The sequence below is a fragment of the Carassius carassius genome, chromosome 45 (genome assembly GCF_963082965.1).
Source record: "Carassius carassius chromosome 45, fCarCar2.1, whole genome shotgun sequence".
Taxonomy (NCBI): Eukaryota; Metazoa; Chordata; class Actinopteri; order Cypriniformes; family Cyprinidae; genus Carassius; species Carassius carassius.
In genome coordinates this window covers 21505350-21524116 of record NC_081799.1, presented here as the reverse complement: position 1 = coordinate 21524116, position 18767 = coordinate 21505350, and the positions used below count along the sequence as shown (strand labels likewise).

General features: G+C 38.5%; 1 protein-coding gene across 1 annotated transcript in view; it reads left to right on the top strand.

Moving 5' to 3' along the window:
• Positions 1-2668: 2668 nt before the first annotated feature.
• Positions 2669-18767, top strand: part of tcf7l1a (transcription factor 7 like 1a) — a 31084-nt gene continuing 14985 nt past the window's right edge. The window contains exons 1-3 of the mRNA XM_059540036.1: positions 2669-3397; positions 3504-3579; positions 3677-3804. Of these exons, the coding sequence (XP_059396019.1) occupies positions 3212-3397; positions 3504-3579; positions 3677-3804 (390 nt within the window). The 5' untranslated portion in view covers positions 2669-3211. The remainder of the gene's footprint in view (positions 3398-3503; positions 3580-3676; positions 3805-18767) is intronic.

Sequence of the window (18767 nt, the reverse complement as noted above, 5' to 3'; positions counted from 1 at the left end):
AAAAATTAAAAAATAAAATGTTTAAACATTTTTTGTTTTTAATTTTCAAAGTTGTACATAAAGATTACTGAAATATGCTTAACAAATATATATTTCACTCTTATATCTCTCTCTAAAATCAAAATTTCATGTTTAATGTACTCTGTGCAAGTGAAATTTACTAGCAATTTGAATATATTAAGATTTGTATAAATAAGGAAATATAAGTAACTAAAACTTTGTGTGTGTGTGTGTGTGTGTGTGTGTGTGTGTGTGTGTGTATATATATATACACATTTATGCATTTGAACATTTGAAAATAAATCCATCAATTGGTGTATAAAACTTTTTCTTTAATTTTTTTTGTTTATTTTCAAATCTACTGTAAATATATTGATATACAGAAATATAGCAATATTTCTAAACCAAATATATTTGAAAAAAGAAAAATTAGATAGAAAATGGAAAATAAATGTGTATATATTTAGATATATATAAATAAGGAAATCTAAGTAAAGATTTGAACATAAAAAAGTATTTTGGGTCATCTTTTGTTTATAAATTTATATAAATGTTTTCTTTATTATTATTGTGTGTATATATATGTGTGTGTGTGTGTGTGTGTGTGTTTGTGTGTGTGTGTGTGTGTGTGTATATATAATATATATCTGGGGAAGATACATTTTAAATCTTAAAATATGTTTTGAGTAAATGTAAAATGTAGTTTCAGAGACATTTTGGACAATATAAATAAATTGTATTCATATGTATTTTGGGGTCACTTTCATGTATGTTTTAAATTATATTGGGGCAAGACATTCATATTAAATCTTAAATTACATTTTAAGTAAATGTATTTATCATATGTAGATTAATACTTTTCTTTACAGCATTTTGCTACTATATATTACCAGCATGTAAATCCTTCACCAAATGTTTTTTCCAGTGTGAATATTTGGGAGCCAGTATATTATATTCTGGAGTTGTGCCAGTCATTCAAGAATCAAAAAACTGTTTAACACGCACCCTCTTCCACATGTTTGATTTGATTAACCCCTCTCGTTTTATTTATTTGGTTTCAAATCTATTCAGTTTTTTTGGGTTGGATGCAGAGATGGTGCAGAAGATGTGTTATTTATCCTTGGCCAATGGAGAGGAAATCTGAGAGTGAAATTCCCATGTCGCTGATAACCACAAAGTCAACATGTCAATAATTCATTGCTCATATGATTTAATATATCAGAGTTTGAATTATTTATTCTCTTGGTTTTTCTCTCTCTCTGCCTGACAATCTGAATCTGACTCTCCCAGTACTTTCATATTCATTTCAATCGGACTGCCACTGAATGATTTATGAACGGCTGACTTGGCCATGCACTACATGTAAAAGGCCTTCCGTGCTGATGGAAAAAACAAACATGGACACAGTCTAGAGTATTTGAACTGCTCTCACCGGAAGCCCCTGGAGAGAAGCGCTGGAGCCAGTGAATGCAGGAGGATACAGAAAACCACAAGAGTGAAAACTGGAGGCTTAATAGAGTTCAATAGGAGACAAACCTGCAAAGATTGTAGATTGCATGTTCAGATAAAGAGCTGTTTGCCTCACAATATAGTCTTAAGCCACCTGTGGGAGACAGAATCCACAGGTGGATCTGGACTGAGACCCTCTTGGTTTAAAGTAAAGGTTTAACAGAATCACTGTTTTAAGTTTGAAAGCCACTGAAGTATATGCAGGTGTATCTCAACCAACAAGTAAAACAGATCAAGCATTGTGAAACTGTATGTTTCTATAAGAAGCTTTGTTGTGTATTTCCAACAACCACCTCCTCCCCTATTTAGCCTCCAACATGGAAAATATCCCGTATTGTTGTCTGCCCGCACAAAACAAGATGTGGGTTGAGGTGGCCTTTGAGTTCCTGCAACATATGAACAGTCGATTTTTTTAATCACACTTCATCTAAGATCATCAGCTGATTACAAATATTATAAAATAATGTCAATTTATAGATAGATAGATAGATAGATAGATAGATAGATAGATAGATAGATAGATAGATAGATAGATAGATAGATAGATAGATAGATAGATAGATAATGACATGCATACTACAACGTAGTAGGTAGGTAGATAAAATGATTGGTAAATAATTAGTAGTAGTAATAGTATGTTGTTGCTGTTGTTGTCGTTGTAATGAAGCTGATTTGTAACCCAGGACCACAAAACCAATCATAAGTAGAACCGACGGGTCACCATGTTCCATGAAGATATTTAGTAAATTTCCTACAGTCAATGTATCAAAACTTTTTATTAGTAGTAGTAGTACTAGTAAAATGCTAAGAACTTTATTTGGAAAACTTTAAAGACAATTTTCTCAATATTTTGTGCAATTTGCTTTTGTTTCAAATAGTTGTATCTCAGCCAAATATTGCCCTATCATAACAAACCATACATCAATGGAAAGCTTATTTATTCAGCTTTCATATAATGTATAAATATAAAATTTCACAAAATTGACCCTTATGACTGGTTTTGTGTTCCAGGACTCCAGGGTCACGTTTGTTTGAATCAAGGAGGTCTCTACCAGAGAAGTGTTGACTGTCTCTTTAAGGGGGTTTGTCTTGTGAATAGAGTGTCGGTTTACATCTCAGACTCCTCCTCCTTCATTCTGATGAGGGTGTTCCTTCCTTCTGCCCCAGACAGTCCACTTCCATCACCCAGGGATACAAATGTTTCTTTATCCATATTCGAATCTGTCACCGGGGCCGAATTATAAATAGGCTATTAAACCTACAGTCGGGACGTCCGTGCGTCTTCAATCAAACCATGGGACTGACACGCTGACACGGAGAGGTTCGAGCGTTTGGAAGAGAAACTCTGAAGGAACTGCACTGACTGAAACTTTGTCTCCTCACCTTTGTTTCGCGAAACTTTCTTCGTACATAACTTTCCGCTCTCTGCAGGACTATCGGAAGATTCCATGCTCACGAATGGATATCAAATGATGCCGGTGGACTGTTTGTGGGGTTTATTTCAGTGTGGTTTTGTAGGAAGAAACCCCCAATCCACAACCCACAGGCTTCTGATCTGATCATGGGAAAACTGGGAACGTCTTGTTTTTTCTAGCCTCGGCACAGTCGCGCTTGTAAAATTTGGGGTTAGTTCGGATTACAGCTCTCGCGGAGAGAATAAAGTTTCGTTTTAATCAGACTTTTGGCCGTTTAAAGTGCCAACATGCCTCAGTTAAACGGAGGAGGAGGCGATGACCTGGGAGCAAATGATGAACTTATTTCCTTTAAAGATGAAGGTGAGCAAGAGGAGAAAATATCAGAGAATGTGTCGTCGGAGAGAGATCTGGACGAAGTGAAATCTTCCTTAGTGAACGAGTCCGAGAACAACAGCAGCTCGTCAGACTCCGAAGTAAGCAAAACAATTGTGTACTATCATTTTAGTGCACTAATGCATGCATATAAGTGTTAAGTAGTAACGCTAAAACTAAACCGATGCTTTATTTCCCAAATGCAAGCAAACAGACAGACGACCCCGACTCACCAGACCAGAACTAGAAAGTTACGAGAAACAGAGAGAATACTTTGCGGAAGGTAAAAAAAAAAAAAAGTTCGATATGTTTTTCTTGTGTTTTGTGTGAGGGATTTATGCATAGTATTTAAAATTATTGGTTTGCTGTCGCCCCTAAAGCTTTGCGACGACAACAAGATGGAGGATTTTTCAAGGGACCCCCTTATGCTGGTTATCCGTTTCTTATGATCCCAGATATTACGAATCCATACCTCTCCAACGGATCGCTATCTCCCAGCACAAGAACGGTACGTGACACTTCACTTAAAACGCAACTATCACCTTCATGACGTCACGCCGCACTCCGTAAATTTTTCTGTTGCAATACGCGCCTTAAAAGTCGCCTTTAAATGCCCCACATTCTCTTCTTTGTTTGACTTTTTCCGTTTAGGATCTCTTTAAATCCTAAAAAAACTAGTTAATACCCAAGCAAGCTTTGTCTTCCAAGAGTTTACCGTTGTTTGTTACCACTTGTTGAGTCTTGAGCTTGCATGTATCAGGAGGCCATTCTGATAAATTGCACAATAAGTCATTTACTTGGGCTCACCAGAGCACAAAAGAAGCCTTTATTCACCACCTCCAGTGGCATGAAAACGGACTTTTCGCAGTGAGACATCTGCACAATTAATTTTGTATTATCATAACAGGCGACAAACTGGAGGCAAGCCCAGGCAGATAGGATTCATCCAGATTTTTGTGTCAGGAATGTGTCTTAAGTCCTTTTGTTGTTGTGCGATAGGATGTTGCCCGGTTGGAGAGTCGATTTTACGACTGGGCACATAGATATCGAAAGCAGGAATGTTGGTTCTGATTGCGTGTTTTATGGCTTATGTTATGAAGACCTTTGAGTTCATTTGAGCGACATAGAGATTTTCTAGATAAGTTCTTCCCCATCAGTGAAACTCAATTAAAGGGCTGTTAGGCGACTATTGTTATCATTAGTTACCGCTTGACGGCCCTATCGGAGGTCTCTACTGGATGCCCATTATCTTAATGACATCTTCACCTGGGGGGGTGGTTTGGCTACCTGAGCAGCAAGCCCCCACCGAGATGTCTGAATCGCAGGCAAATTGCTGCATATGTTTGCTTTCCTCCATTTAGATCTATTAGAGTTTTTTTTTTTGCACAGTGTTTGTCTGTTACTTTCCAAAGCTGCTGTGTCAATGTATAAGTGATGAGGCATTTGAACGAAGGCTAACATGTCATTGTGGAAAAATTTCAGTAAGACTGTGGAGATAAACATTCGTTCATTGTGCTGCTAACTCGTGAGAATGCATGAATCTGTTGGTCATACAATTGGATATTAGATGTGGCATTAGGTTTGCTTGTTTGCAGCACAATGGTTTTTTTCAACTCGTCAAATAACATTAGCCAGAGAATGGTTGCTGTCGCATGAGTGGTTTGACTAAGGAAAACAGGTTACCTCTAGCAGCTGTAACAAAGAGTGACTGTGATTCTAGTCGATAAGATGGATAATAACATCTGACTTCTGGCTTGTTGGTGTGTATTTGTGTGTGTGTGTGAGCCTGAAGGCAATTGATTCAACCGTGTCTTTCCCATTGTACTATAGAAAGGTTGTGTATAGTTTTGGAGTACAAAAGTTTGTGAAGCGCCACTCAGTCTATTAGGGGGAAAAAACATGTAATGTTACTGAACCGAAGCTGAAAATTGTTTACAGTAACTGTTGGCACTGGATTTTCAATGTAAACACAACCTGCTATGCTAAGATGTTTTGAGGGAGCTTTATTTTCTCCCAGGTCTTTTTGTTTTAGTTTGTACGACAGAAAAAAAACACTAAAACTCTTCTTGTGGAGAGTTTAGCTTCCCTCTTACAGTTATAAAGGAGGTTTAGATACTTTTTCTTAACTGAGTTAGTCTCCTTTAACAAGGTTTGCTTTGACCCCAGGTTGAAGTTGCTTAAGGATTTATCTTCCACAATGTCCTCTTTTCGCAAATGCTAATTCAGCACTTTTGTAGATTTGAACATCCCCATCAGTTTAACAGCATTGCTTTTTGTTTGCTAATTATCACATCCTTATTTAATAATGTTTCTTAACTGATTTCATTATATTCTTGTGGGTGTAAACAGCAGGGTAAAAGTCCACTGATTAGTCAATATATTTTTCATAGCGCTGTGAGGTTAATCTTTTTTTATTTTCTTACTTGTTTTTGTTGGTGTGGCGGTAATGTTTTGTTTATTAATTTGGTCTGCTAAGTTTTGTTAGATGCTATTGCTAACATCTTATGCTTGCTTAATCCTAGTGTAGCACATAGGTTTGGCAACTTCAGAAAATGAAAATACAGGACAATCACTATATATTAGGGCTGTCACTTTTGTGAAAAAATCATTTTCGATTTTTAAGACATAAGTGTTCATCGAATCGATTGTAAAATCGATTTTCCATGTCTAAAAAAAAAAGATGATTCCTTTTTGAACATCAAATAACGGACGAACGTAAAGAGAGCACTGGAAACGCACAAGTCAGCAATATTTCTTATTTATTGGCATGAAGTTTCGTGCAGAATAACCAACCAGCAACAGGAGTGCAACATTCTCGAAAAAATATATATGCAGAGGGGACGGCTGCCATAACAAAAGATAAACATCACTGCAGGCTTCAACCCGGCTGCATTTATAATTTAGGCAATTCAACTGTTCAAAAAAATGAAACTTTAAATGGACTTGAGAACAGGCCATGTGTGTTTTTTTTTATTGAACGTAACTGACACTTAGGCTAGGTGGCACTAGGCAGGCATAATTAAAGGCTATGGCCATTACAATTGTATTGGACAGGAAAACAAGTCGATCAACATTTTCGGGGTCCAGAGCAGAGCGTTTTTTATTCACTATATGTCCAGCTGTTGAGAAGACGCGCTCCGACCACACTGATGTCCCAGTGACACTCAGGTACAGCTGCGCAAGGTGTGAACGCAGCATAAGAGGTCGCTTTCGACGTCACTGGGTCTTATAGGCGCGTAAAATTGCTGGTATTTTCTGTCTAGCTTTCGCAAGGCATACTGCACTTTTGGAATTCTTTATTTTCTTTTTCTGCTTGTTTGTGAGTTTTGTTACATCTATATTTTTTATTGTTTAATTATTTTAAAATTAATAGTGTACATATTTGGTTAAAATCGATTCCCTATTTTCATTTTCGAAACTTTTTTGGGTTGGTCCGATCGATTGTGCAATCGATTTTCGAACTAAACGTGACAGCCCTACTATATATATATATATATATATTAGTATCCATGAAAATTCTGATTTTCAATTAAAAACATCTTATAGATTTAATTTGGGCTGCTTTTGGTGCTTGACACCTTTTTATTGGTAATTTTTGTTTCAAGAATAAGGTCCAAGGTTAAGAATTATGCTATTAGTTACTTTAATATAAAATGTTTTTCTCTATTTAACAACATAACAATAGTGAAAGAAGACTTCCCTGATCACTTCTAATGTGCGGCGGGATGTTGGACTCAATCACATTGTTTGTATTCACCAAAACTGATTTACTGTAGTCAAAACTGATTTACTTAATGTATACTGCGTGAGGGGGCCTGTGATTGGATAGGTATCGGTGATCATTCTCCAGTGATCAGCACTGCTGCTGTTGTATCAGTCAGTGGTTAGATCACTGTAGCAGTGTAAAAAAAACGGGACAAGGGAGGTCACGTTAGGGACAAATCAATCAGGCCCAAAATACGGTTGACAACCCTAGTAGCACAGCACTGTAGCAAGTGAAGCTGACTTTGCAAAAACTAGCAACGTTTAAGGTCCATTCACACAAAGAATAATAACTTTAATAACTATAGTAGTGGATTGGCTAATGGATGAATTCTGGACAAAACACCTGTTGCAAAAACTAGCAAAGTTTGTCAAGGTTGGTTCACAACGAGAATGATAATTTTAATGATAGCTAACGTTAGCGGATTGGCTAATAGGTGACTTCTGATTGGCTGCCAGTGTTATTCTCATTCTTCAAATTAGGAAAAAAATGCATAGTTGTCAAAGCACTTCGCACTTGTGTATTCACTTCCGTTGGAGTTGAGCCAAGCCAACCCACAATTTTAATGAAATAAGTGCACTTATTGCACAAAGTCGTACTAGCGAGTAAGAGGCAAGCCCTTGATCTCATAGCTGTGCAGTCGGAGCACGTCGGCCCTTTATGACTGGCATTCTCTTCCCCTCCATTTTTCTTCCACTCTTTAAACTCTCTCCTCTACGATGGTATTTTAAGACCTACAAGACAATATAAAGTAAACAGAGGAATTGTCCTGCTTACGAGAGGGCCTCGTTTTACATAAACAAACAGTGCTCAGAAGAGCGGCCCTGTCAACAGCCCAAGCCTTTTCCACACAGTCAGCACTCAGAGACGGGGTGGGGGTAGATGGCGAGAGAGAAACCAGGCACCCCCCTCTGGCCTGTCCCACCTCCCCGTCTTCAGCTACAGAGGGGACATTGTCCAGGCCTTTAAGTTAGACAGCATTCCTGTATTGCAAGACAGTTCAGGAAACCTGAAAACTGGTGTATGAATGTTTGCACAATTGACCAAATAAACACAGCTTTACAATTTTATCCCAACTTCATATGTTATGTTTTTTCTTCTTCTGCAAGGATAAAATAAACATATCCAAATTAGTTTAGAAATATTTCGGTCTCCCTTTTGCTGTGTAGAAGAAATGTGTGCTATGAATGCTGCGTCTTGTTAGGAGGCCAGGAATTGCATGAAACATAAACCAATTCTCCTTTTTCCCCTTTTAATGTTACTTCTTCATCAAGTGGCGACCATTTAAAAACCTTCCCGTTGTTGGACGCATTTCACCGAAGAACCTTTCTGGTAACCTGATTATTGACAGATTAAAACCAGAAGAAAAAAATGTCAAGCCAAACATTATTTTCCTCCTGGTTTTCCACAAAAGCTTGGCGTTGTTCTAGATGTCAGAATTTTTTTTTTTTTTGAACAAGGCAAAATAAAGCCCTAATTTACAGAAGTTCCTCCTGAAAGGAGAGTGGTTTATGAATCTATACGTGAGGGCAAACCACAGGGTCTGAAGAAATGCTACAGGAAGTAGATAAAAGAATGCAGGGAGCTGTTCCCAAGGCCGTAACGCAGATCTCTTTCCTGTTGATCATATCATGTCCTGTGCTAGCTGCATGAAATCATTCTGAATTTGCTGTGTTTTTGCAATGGATTTTATCTTTTTGGACAATTATCTTCGAATGGCATTGTGTTTACAGTATGGTGTAGATAGCAACCGTGCCATCATTACACAGTGGTTTTAATTAGTTTGTGTTTTTAATGTAATGAAGTAGAACTGCTCCATATCTTAATGCATCTGCTTTTTATTTTATTATTATTAGGGCTGCACAATAAATCGCATGTGATTGTCATGCGCATCTCGTCAGTAAAGCTGGTTCTTTGATTAGTAGTAAATCTCCATCACGTGCGTTCAGATGTAGCAGCATTTAATACACTGAGCCGTAGTCCGCTAATAAGCTACGCAATATCACGTTCATAATCGCAGATGAATCGCTTTCGATTATGAACGCGATATTGCGTAGCTTGTCAGCTAACTATGACTCTGTGTATTAAATGCCACTCCATCTGAACACACATGATGGAGATTTACTACTAATCACAGAACCAACTTTACTGACAAGATGCACATTGCTCATGCGATTTATCATGCATACCTACTCATTATTCAAATTTTTGAAAACTCATTTGCAATACTTAAAAATTAATTAATTTCAGTTACTTATGCTTATACAGTCCTAGAGAAAGCTAATACATATGATAGCTTTTTCTGTAGCCGTTTGTAAGTTACTGAAAAGTTTAAACATTGTGGCACTATCAAAAACATTGACTGTTTGTTAAACATCTCAACCAGCCTGGCATAGCAATATTGTTTCAGCCAATGGCATGAGTTTTGGGGCAGGGCTGCTTGTTTGAATGACCAACTGCAGAGTAGAGAGTATTTTTTGCACATAAATCACACGTTTTACCTTTAAGAATCTGATATTTCATTTAATTTTCTTCTTTTGCACAACTCAAAATAATAAGCTTTATTGATTTGTTCATGCATAAAAAAAAAACTCATGGCAGAAGTGTTGGTTTGATAAATAATTAAGCCTACTATTCTGAGTCTCATCCTTATACTTTCTTTTTTATATGCAGTTTGTTTCACCTAAGTATTCAGGTGTGTGTTTATCTTTTTGTCATTATAAAGTATCTTTTCATTTGTCTACACTTACATTCATTTGTCTTTGTGGGAAAACTCTGGGCTGTGAATCAAAATAATTTCAAGTGTCTGAAGACAAATTGGGAATCTAAAATGGATGCAGTTAGCCCGATCTTTTAGGCCTGTGCTCCGTTGGGAGCAGTATAACATTTATTTTTCCAAGGCAAAACAGACTGAAGCCTCTTTGGAGATTCTGTGTTGGTTTTAGTGAGTGTGTGTGTGAGCCGCTGACGTCATTCTCCATTGATAAGATTGTGCTGGCAGTGGTCAGTGCTCATCAAAACCCACTTCATGTTCGCTTGCATGTCCTGCAGTGAAATTCACCCCCACCTCCCTGTTTTGGTCACAAAAAACAGCGAGCTCTCGCTCAGAGCTGCGTACTGACTTCATGCATCACTCCATGCTAATAAAACTTGATTGTGCCGGGGATAAAGTTTAAGGGGTGGGGGCGGGGGGGGGGTGGGGGGAGCTGGCTTCAGGCTTCATCAGTCTGGTATTTTTAACAGCTGTTTTCAGTTATTACCTCGCAGTCAGAGCTTCCTGGGGCCTCGAGACGGGGAGGGAGGGAGCGGGCGGGGTACAGGGGGGTAGTTAGGGGTAAAGCATTATGGGAAAGAAACGAAGCAAGCTGTGGGGATGAGGGTGTCAGGTGGGTGAGAAAGTGGGCATGCGGCCAAGAAGTGTGTGTGTGTGTGCGTCCTGTTGGCTTAGTTGGAGCACGTGAACACTGCAATAACATGTTATCTCATCGCAGCCCTCTATGGTCTCACATGGCCTTGTTATGCCCGATGCTTCATGCCAGGCTGAAAAGGCCACAGGAGATCTGATATCTGCAGCATCAAGATTTTCTCGTAGGGTGAGGTGTACTTTCAGCTAATTCCTTATGTGATCAGTTGCTTGTGATATGGTTATCATAGCATGCTTTTAATTATGGCTGTCTCTAAATGTTACCTTTAGCACAAAGAATGCATGTATTCTGATTTACGAAACCTGATAAAAAGAGGGTAGCTGATATGGAGTTTTTAAACTTTTTTTTTTATAGTTGTGTGTGGCCGATACTGATTCCGATACATTTCATTTTGTTTGGAAACACCAAGTCTCTTCTCTTTTGTGCAGAAATTATAAGCAAAATATTTTACATTTTGGTTTGTTTTTAACAAGAACTTATTTGTTAGAATTAAATAAACAACAATGAAGGTTTTTTTTTGACAGTACATTGAAGCTGTGAAAATATCTATAGCCTAGGTAAACTACATATCAATTGCTGCATTTTTTTCCCAGAAAGATGCAGTGTTAATCCTAATATTTTATTTTAAGATTAAACATTTGTAGATGGACTGAAGTAAAAGAGTTGTAAAAATTCAGAAAATCTTTTAAAGCTTATGATTGGGTTAAAAAATAAAACACATTACACATTAATGAAAAAATCAGTATATATAAAATTAATTTAAAGTGTAAGTTATATATATATATTTTTTTTTTCATGTACGCTGTAGCTTCTGACCTTTAAATCAAAACATATTCATTATTTTATGACATCAATTACTGATTTATTTAATCAGAAACACAGTCTAAATGTTGTTTGGGTAGGCTGTTTAACTTTTAATTTACTTTAAATTTAATTAGAAGTAGGGCAACAGTGCCTCCTACATATTAAAACTCCTTAGCGAATGGGCATTAGGACCTGGGGGATGCTGCCACTTCTGCCACTGCACTGCTACTGTTTACTCTATCACACACTGAACACATCATTCTGTACGTGCTTTGACTGATTAAATGCAGCTATCCAAAACAGTCTAAGTCAGTGGTTTTGAACCTGTGGGCCGCGATGGTATTGCAGGTGGGCCGCCAATTACTATTAAAATAAATAATAATATTGTTCACATATGTAAAAATGTCATAACATAATAACATCATTTCATATATATATATATATATATATATATATATATATATAAAATTAAATAACAAAAAATTAATATTAAACTGTAACTATGCTTCCACTATTCAAGCTCGCTGATTGGTTTAAGAATAAACCGCCAATTTGTCTTAGATATTTTTGCTGTATATGCTACAGAACAACAGCAGTTGTACCAAGCAGTGCTGCCAGCCTGAGTTATTTTCTGTTCATTGCCAGTTCATTCAATAAAGACAGTTAACAATCTAGCTTCTGAGTACTAAGTTATTAACCCAACAATAGCGGGTCAGTTAATATTTTTTGCAGTGGGCTGCGCAAGCATATGTGTTTGGTTGTGTGGGCCGTGAGCTGAAAAAGGTTGGGAACCATTGGTCTAAGTCAAAACAATCTAATCATCATTCAGAAAAAAAATGTGCTTATCTAATCGTTAGCACACCCTGAGCACACATGAGTTAAGGCTTTCCTTTTATCGGCAAGACATATCCGCATAATTTGCCGATATTTACATTTAAAGCCATTATCGGCCAATTCCAATATCAGTCCGATAATATTGTGCATCCCTAATATATATTACAATTTTAGAGATTTACTAGTATTGACTTGCTTCAAAAAAGATTTAAGTTCAGTATTTTCAAAACGTCAGTCAAGCCCACAAATAATTGCCCGAACACTGAAGGGCGTTGCTTGCATTAGCAGTGAGTTTATGTATTATTGTGATGGTGTCAGCTGTAAGCTTCGCCCATATTGAGCACCTTTCCCCATCTTAAAGAATCATCGGTGGAGAAGCTCTTTGTGGGCAGGGGCTTGGGGGTGGGCAGGCGGCCCGATTCTCGTGTGAAATGAGGGATGTTCTATAGTGACTCTTGGCCAAGGCGGCAGGGAGTGTATGGGAGCTTTTATGAATAGGGGCCTTTCAGTCGTTCAGTATGGCTCTAAAAGGCTGAACAAAAGCCTAGAGGGTGGCGACTGAGAGCTACACGGTAGATCCACAAAACACTTCATTTTGCAGCAGCGTACTCGTAATCCCTAAAACATCAGCCATTCCAAATGTTCGCATTCAAGAAATGTCACATAAACAAAGTAGACGGCTGACAAATCTTCCAGAAGTTTAACGCCATAATTGGTGTTCAATTGGCCAGGCTTATGGTTGTCAAAATGCTGGATTTGTTGTCGGCCTGGGAGTCTTATTCAAACTGGCTGCTGAAATTTTGTGGGAATTTGTTTCCTTGGATCCTAAATGGAGATGGGTCGGTTTTCCATGTGTTTGACAGTGAGATACATCTTCACATTGTTTCAGTTAGAGGTGAGAGGTTAAGGTTCACAGCCTGTTGACGTGACTCACAGTTGAGTGGGCACCAAAGTTCCCAGATTCCAGTAGGGGGGTCTTCATTGCGTTCCGAGCCTGGCAGCCCACCCCCCTTTCCTTCTAAACTCTCCATTAAGATTAGCTCAGAGCTGTCAGACAACATGTAGTGAACAATTTGCGCACACCCTGCCGCTCACTTCCTCTCAAAAATGATGGTCCGTGGCGTGATGATTAATTAGAAAAAAAAGAACAAAACAAAACCTTGCTCCAGTTCTTTTGGATCCAGACATTCATTGGTCCACTGCAGTCTGGCTCATTCAGATTGGTGGAGTGGAAGTGACATAACCGCTGGTACAAAAGAGTAGCCATGTGATTGGAGGAGAATGCGTATTGTGAGCCAATGTGGGGTCTGTCACAGACACGGTGCTTCTACAGCTCTCACCCTGACCACAAGGTTGAGAGCGGCTCCATTGTCACATGACATGTTCATATTGGACCACAAGCTTTTGTGTGTGTGCATGCTTTTTTGTTTGTACATGAGAGCGTATGTCTTATCCAGCTAGGCCTTGTGGGTCAGGGCATGGGCCGCCCCTCCCCGCGCACAGCTGCAGTTTTGACCCAGTGGCGCAGTTGAGGGCTTGTGAAAAACCCCTGAGCCTTCCTCATTTCTCCAGATGAGTACTTCATTGTAATCGACTGAACAGGAGTGCACTTATTTCTTCCCCTAATTTGTGTGTTATTAATAAACTTGTCTAACATTTACATTCTTTAAGTCAACCAAAACTCATTCTCTGTTTTAGTTTTTTTTTATCAACTCTTCAAAAGTGATTACCATTTCAAATTCATAATTTCTTAAAGACTTGTCAAAAGTGATTACCTTTTTGACAGTTACATCCTCGACCTTTGTTGGAGTTGTAGACAAACAAAGCTCGTACTCCGCTTTGGGTTTCATATAACCTTGTTGAAATTGATGATACAGCAGTTGTAATGGTTTACCAGGTGCTTCCAGTTTGGGTTGGGAAAAATGTTGGTAAAGTTGTATCTTAGGTCGTTGATAACTTTTCCAACAGTGGCATCCACTAACTATAAGAATTTGGCATTTTTTCCAAAGGTTATGTCCTATAACCGTCCAAACTTTGGTAACTTTTCCAATGGTTATTTCCTCTAACTGTTAAAAATTTGGTAACCTTTTCCAACCATTACATCAAGTCAAGTCAAGTCTGCTTTATTGTCACTTCTTCCACATGTACAGCACATACATACAGAGAATTGAAATTGTGTTACTCTCAGACTCTTGGTGCATACAGCTAACACTAACAGTAGAATATAAAAATACATATAGATACAGGTTAAATATAAAATACAACTATACAAATAAGGGCATGTTTACAAAAAAAAAAAAAAAAAAAAAGAGGGAAGGGGGTTCAGAGTTCAGTGGTGCCTGGGGCAAAAGAGGGGAGGGGAGGCAAGGTCGGGAGGGAGTTCAGCTTCCTGACAGCCTGATGAATGAAGCTGTCCTTCAGTCTGTTGGTCCTGGCCTGGAGACTCCGCAGTCTCCTCCCTGATGGCAGCAGACTGAAGAAGCTGTGTGACGGGTGTGTGGGCTCACCTGCGATGCAGAGGGCTTTACGGGTGAGACAGGTTCCATAAATGTCCTGGAGGGAGGGAAGAGAGACTTAAACTACCTTCTCAGCTGCTCTCACCATGCGTTGATGTGACTTGCGGCAGGACGCGTTGCAGGTGCCATACCACACAGTGATGCAGCTAGTCAGGATGCTCTCGATGGTGCCTCTGTAGAAGGTGCAGATGATGGGGGCTGGGGCTCTGGCACTTCTCAGTTTGCAGATGAAGTAGAGAATCTGCTGTGCTTTCTTGGCCAGTGTTGCAGTGTTGTCAGTCCAGGAGAGGTCCTCTGTTGATGTGCACACCCAGGAACTTGGTGCTGCTCACTCTCTCCACAGTCACACCGTTGATAGTCAGAGGAACATGTTGAGTGTGCACTCTCCAGAAGTCAACAACAATCTCCTTCGTCTTCTCCACATTCAGAGAGAGAGATTGTTGTCACTGTACCACCCAGCAAGGCGGCTCACTTTGCTACCACTACAGTTGTGTCATCCGCAAACCTAAAGCAGAGGTTGGAGTTGTGTCACGGTGTGCAGTCATGTGACGGCAGAGTAGAGAGGAGGGTAGTGTCGGTGATTGTGTAGGCCTCCGGAGCAGACCGAGATCCCGCAGCTCTTCCACTTGTGCGGAGTTTAACTCCAAAAATGTGTTCTGCCAACTTCAAGCAGAAACTCACGACTGTATGTGCACTTAAAGACAGGTATGGGATGGGATGGACGGGATGAAGACATACAAAAAACACTGCAACAAAAACGCGAAAACCCCATTCTGACAGGAGAGAGAGAAGCCGCTATGTGTGGACGTGCCCACCATCTTGGTTTTTCTTCTTACTGTCACAATTGTCTTCTAACTATCACAATGTTTGTAACATTATCCAACAGTTACATCCTTCAGCTATTAGAACGTTGTAACTTTTTCAACAGTTGTGACGTCTAACTGTCAGAACTGTAATAACTTTTCCATCAGTTCCAACAACCGCTGAACAAACGAATTAGGAGAAGTAAATGTTGTTACAGTTAAAATTACTTTTGACAAGATTATAAGTAACTCAAAATTAAGAATACGTTTTTGTTTACTACAATGTCACAAATTATGGGATATAAATGTTTGAAAGCTTTATGGGCCGACTATAGGAAATTATTCACATTTTTTACTTTTTCAACAATAATATCCCCTAACTTTGGTTCTGCACACAACCAAAACTTGGGCCGTTTTGGGTTTCTTATAGACTTGTTGAAAGTGTTACATTTCCAATAATTATGTCCTTTACCTTTGTTGATGTTGCACTCCTCAGTTAGTGAAAATTAGTGGAGTGGCATTTGCAGTAGTTACCAAGATCAAGTTAGCAGTATAGAAAAGGAGTTTTGTTTGATTTAAAATGTCAAAGTTTCAGGACGTAACTGTAGACATTGTCATCAGCCACAACTCTTCTTCCCTTTGGTGACATTACAATATGATGCTAATGTTCTTAATGTAATTTTCATGTTTTTAGTTTGCAACCCCGGCGCCGTTTAGTTGAGTTGTTTAGGTTTTATACTGTTCTCTTGCGATTGTAAACAATTCCTAGCATCGCATCTCGCACTCTTTGAAACACACCCACAGTTTGACACAGCCAATGTCGATGGTGCGTTCCCCTAGCCGCCCGGCTCCTAGACCCAACCTCGTGAAAAACCACACAAACACGCTGTGTGTACTTTAGAACTGGTTACAGCTGCAAGCAGTGAAATCTGGATTGTGTTAGCCCATGCACTGTGATTTATAAATTGTTTCTCAGACCATAAATTCCCACTATAATTGCGCTCCAAGCCCCCTTCCACTCTCCTCACTCTTTCTCTCCCCCCTTCTTTCCCTCTCCATCTTTCACTCCTTCACCTCCTGTGCTTCCAGACGCACACACGCTCCAGCGGTACATGGTCCAGCACTAATTGTTTGCAGGAGGGAACTGGTTTGACAAGGCAGAAAGTTTTTGAAATTAGGCAGGGCGGTCACAGTTGTGAGTCAGGGCTGTATGTTGCAGGTACGGTGTGTTATGCCTCCATATCGCCCCTCTGGACTGTTATTGCACAATACTAGTTGTTAAAGATAAAAGTCATTTAGTGCAATTTTGCAAATATTTGAATTATTTCCTCTCTTGCATTTAATTGCAGTGATTTCATTTATTTATTTATTTATTTTCTGAATGCGAATTTCGCTCCCCCAGGCCTCTCGGTGGTAGATTCAAGTTATATACTTAACAGCCAACAGGTTACAAAAAATAATCCTGTTTATTTACTGTGCCTTCTTCATATGGAGGAAAGCTTGTCAACTAATCTGCTTTAAACAAAGAAAACTGCAGTGACTGCTATTTAAGATCCAATCGGGTGACATAATTTTTTTGCGCTTTTGTCGCTGGAGAGACTTGTTTTAGCAGGAGGGGTGTATTGGGGAAGGGGTGAAGTTTGAGTTGGTGTGTGTGTGCTGGGGGGAGGTAGTCTACCAAGAGAACACAATAAGCTCTTTGTCTTCATTATGCACTTAGCATTTGAGAAAAGGATGAAGGTTTCTTTATTTTACTTTATTTTGAACTGTCATTAGGACCAATGCACCACATTTGGATCTCTGATTTCAGATGCATATCCTATGCATCACTTAGTCTTATTCAAGTAGAGCCTGTATTGTTGTTGGTCATTTTATTTCTAAGTTATGTTATAATGATAATGATTATTATTATTATTATTATTATTGCAATATATATTTATTACCATAAGTTGGATGGATAAGTTGTAGATTACTATATAGCAAGCACTTTTAAAGTGGTTTTGTTATCCCTCTTGGCTGCTTGTGGGTTAACAAGCCCAGGCTGTTCATCGTAAACCTGGGTATAGTTTGGACTGCAGTGTTGTAAGCAGATACCGAAATACTGGAAACCACATAACTGACTTGTAATTGACTTTAAGGAGGGTGGCTGCATTTCTCTTTTGCAGAAAAACAGAGCTCCCAACAGACAGCTTATTACTTTCTCGTGGTCGTAATTATGTGTTGGGTTTTATTTGACCTACTGTTTTGTCCTGCGCCACAATAACACTCTTATTCCTCACGTTGTCAAGGTTTGCTTGTGCTTTTCTCTTGAAATTATTACAAAGAAATGAATGCATTATGTGTATTTGAAGTATATTTCATGGAACAATGTTATTTTAGCTTGTGCATTCAAAGTGTTTTTGTGATCAGAAACTGAAGGTGTCTCCCAAAGGTAGTTCCTTTTTTTTCTGCAACCGGACGGTTGGTGAATGCAAACTTGGTCTCTGTTGCTGTCCCTAAATGAGCCACATTGCCATGGAAACCCCTGGTCTCCGGATGGCTGACCTCTGAACCAGTTCTTTAAGTAGGCAGTGAATGGAGGGAGTAGTGTTATCAGTGAGGTCACAATAGTATCCATGGGAACTCGGAGAGCAACTGTCAGTCATGAGTCTTTCCTGTTGAGGCTGAAGCCCGGTTCTGTGTGGAAGCCACTGGCTTGATGAAAAGAGGCACTTTAACGCAGCTAATGTAGGCAGGTCAGTCAGTGCCACTAAACTACAGGAACAAACCACAAAAAAGTGCTTCATTGCATTAGGATGATTTGCGCTTGGATTGGCTTTATAAGCAAAAGTTTTGGAGAATGCACTGAATTTCGACCAAATTTTTCAACAACAATAGCCGATAATTTAACAGATTATAAATGGTATAGAAAAATAGGATAATGTTTAAATTATACACCATTTTAGAGTTGATTATTTCATTTAACAGTTGATACTTAATAAAAAATTGTGAACTGTATGATCATTATAGTAACTAGTCTTATAAATGATTATTAAATCTTTTTAAAAGTCAATTCTTTCAATAAAATAGGTTACAAAATTAGTATTAAAGTAAAAAGTTACCAAAAACTAACTATACTTAACAAATGAGACCGATAACAGTTTATATATATATATATATATATATATTTTTTATATTTAAGATTTTAAAATATTTTTTCCAATTTAAATCAGAGATGCATCTCTTATTTAACAATACGATAAACCCTTATATTGCCTTATTATATTGTGCATCCTTAATATTAATGATTAATATTATTAATCTTTAATATTATGACTTTTTTTGTC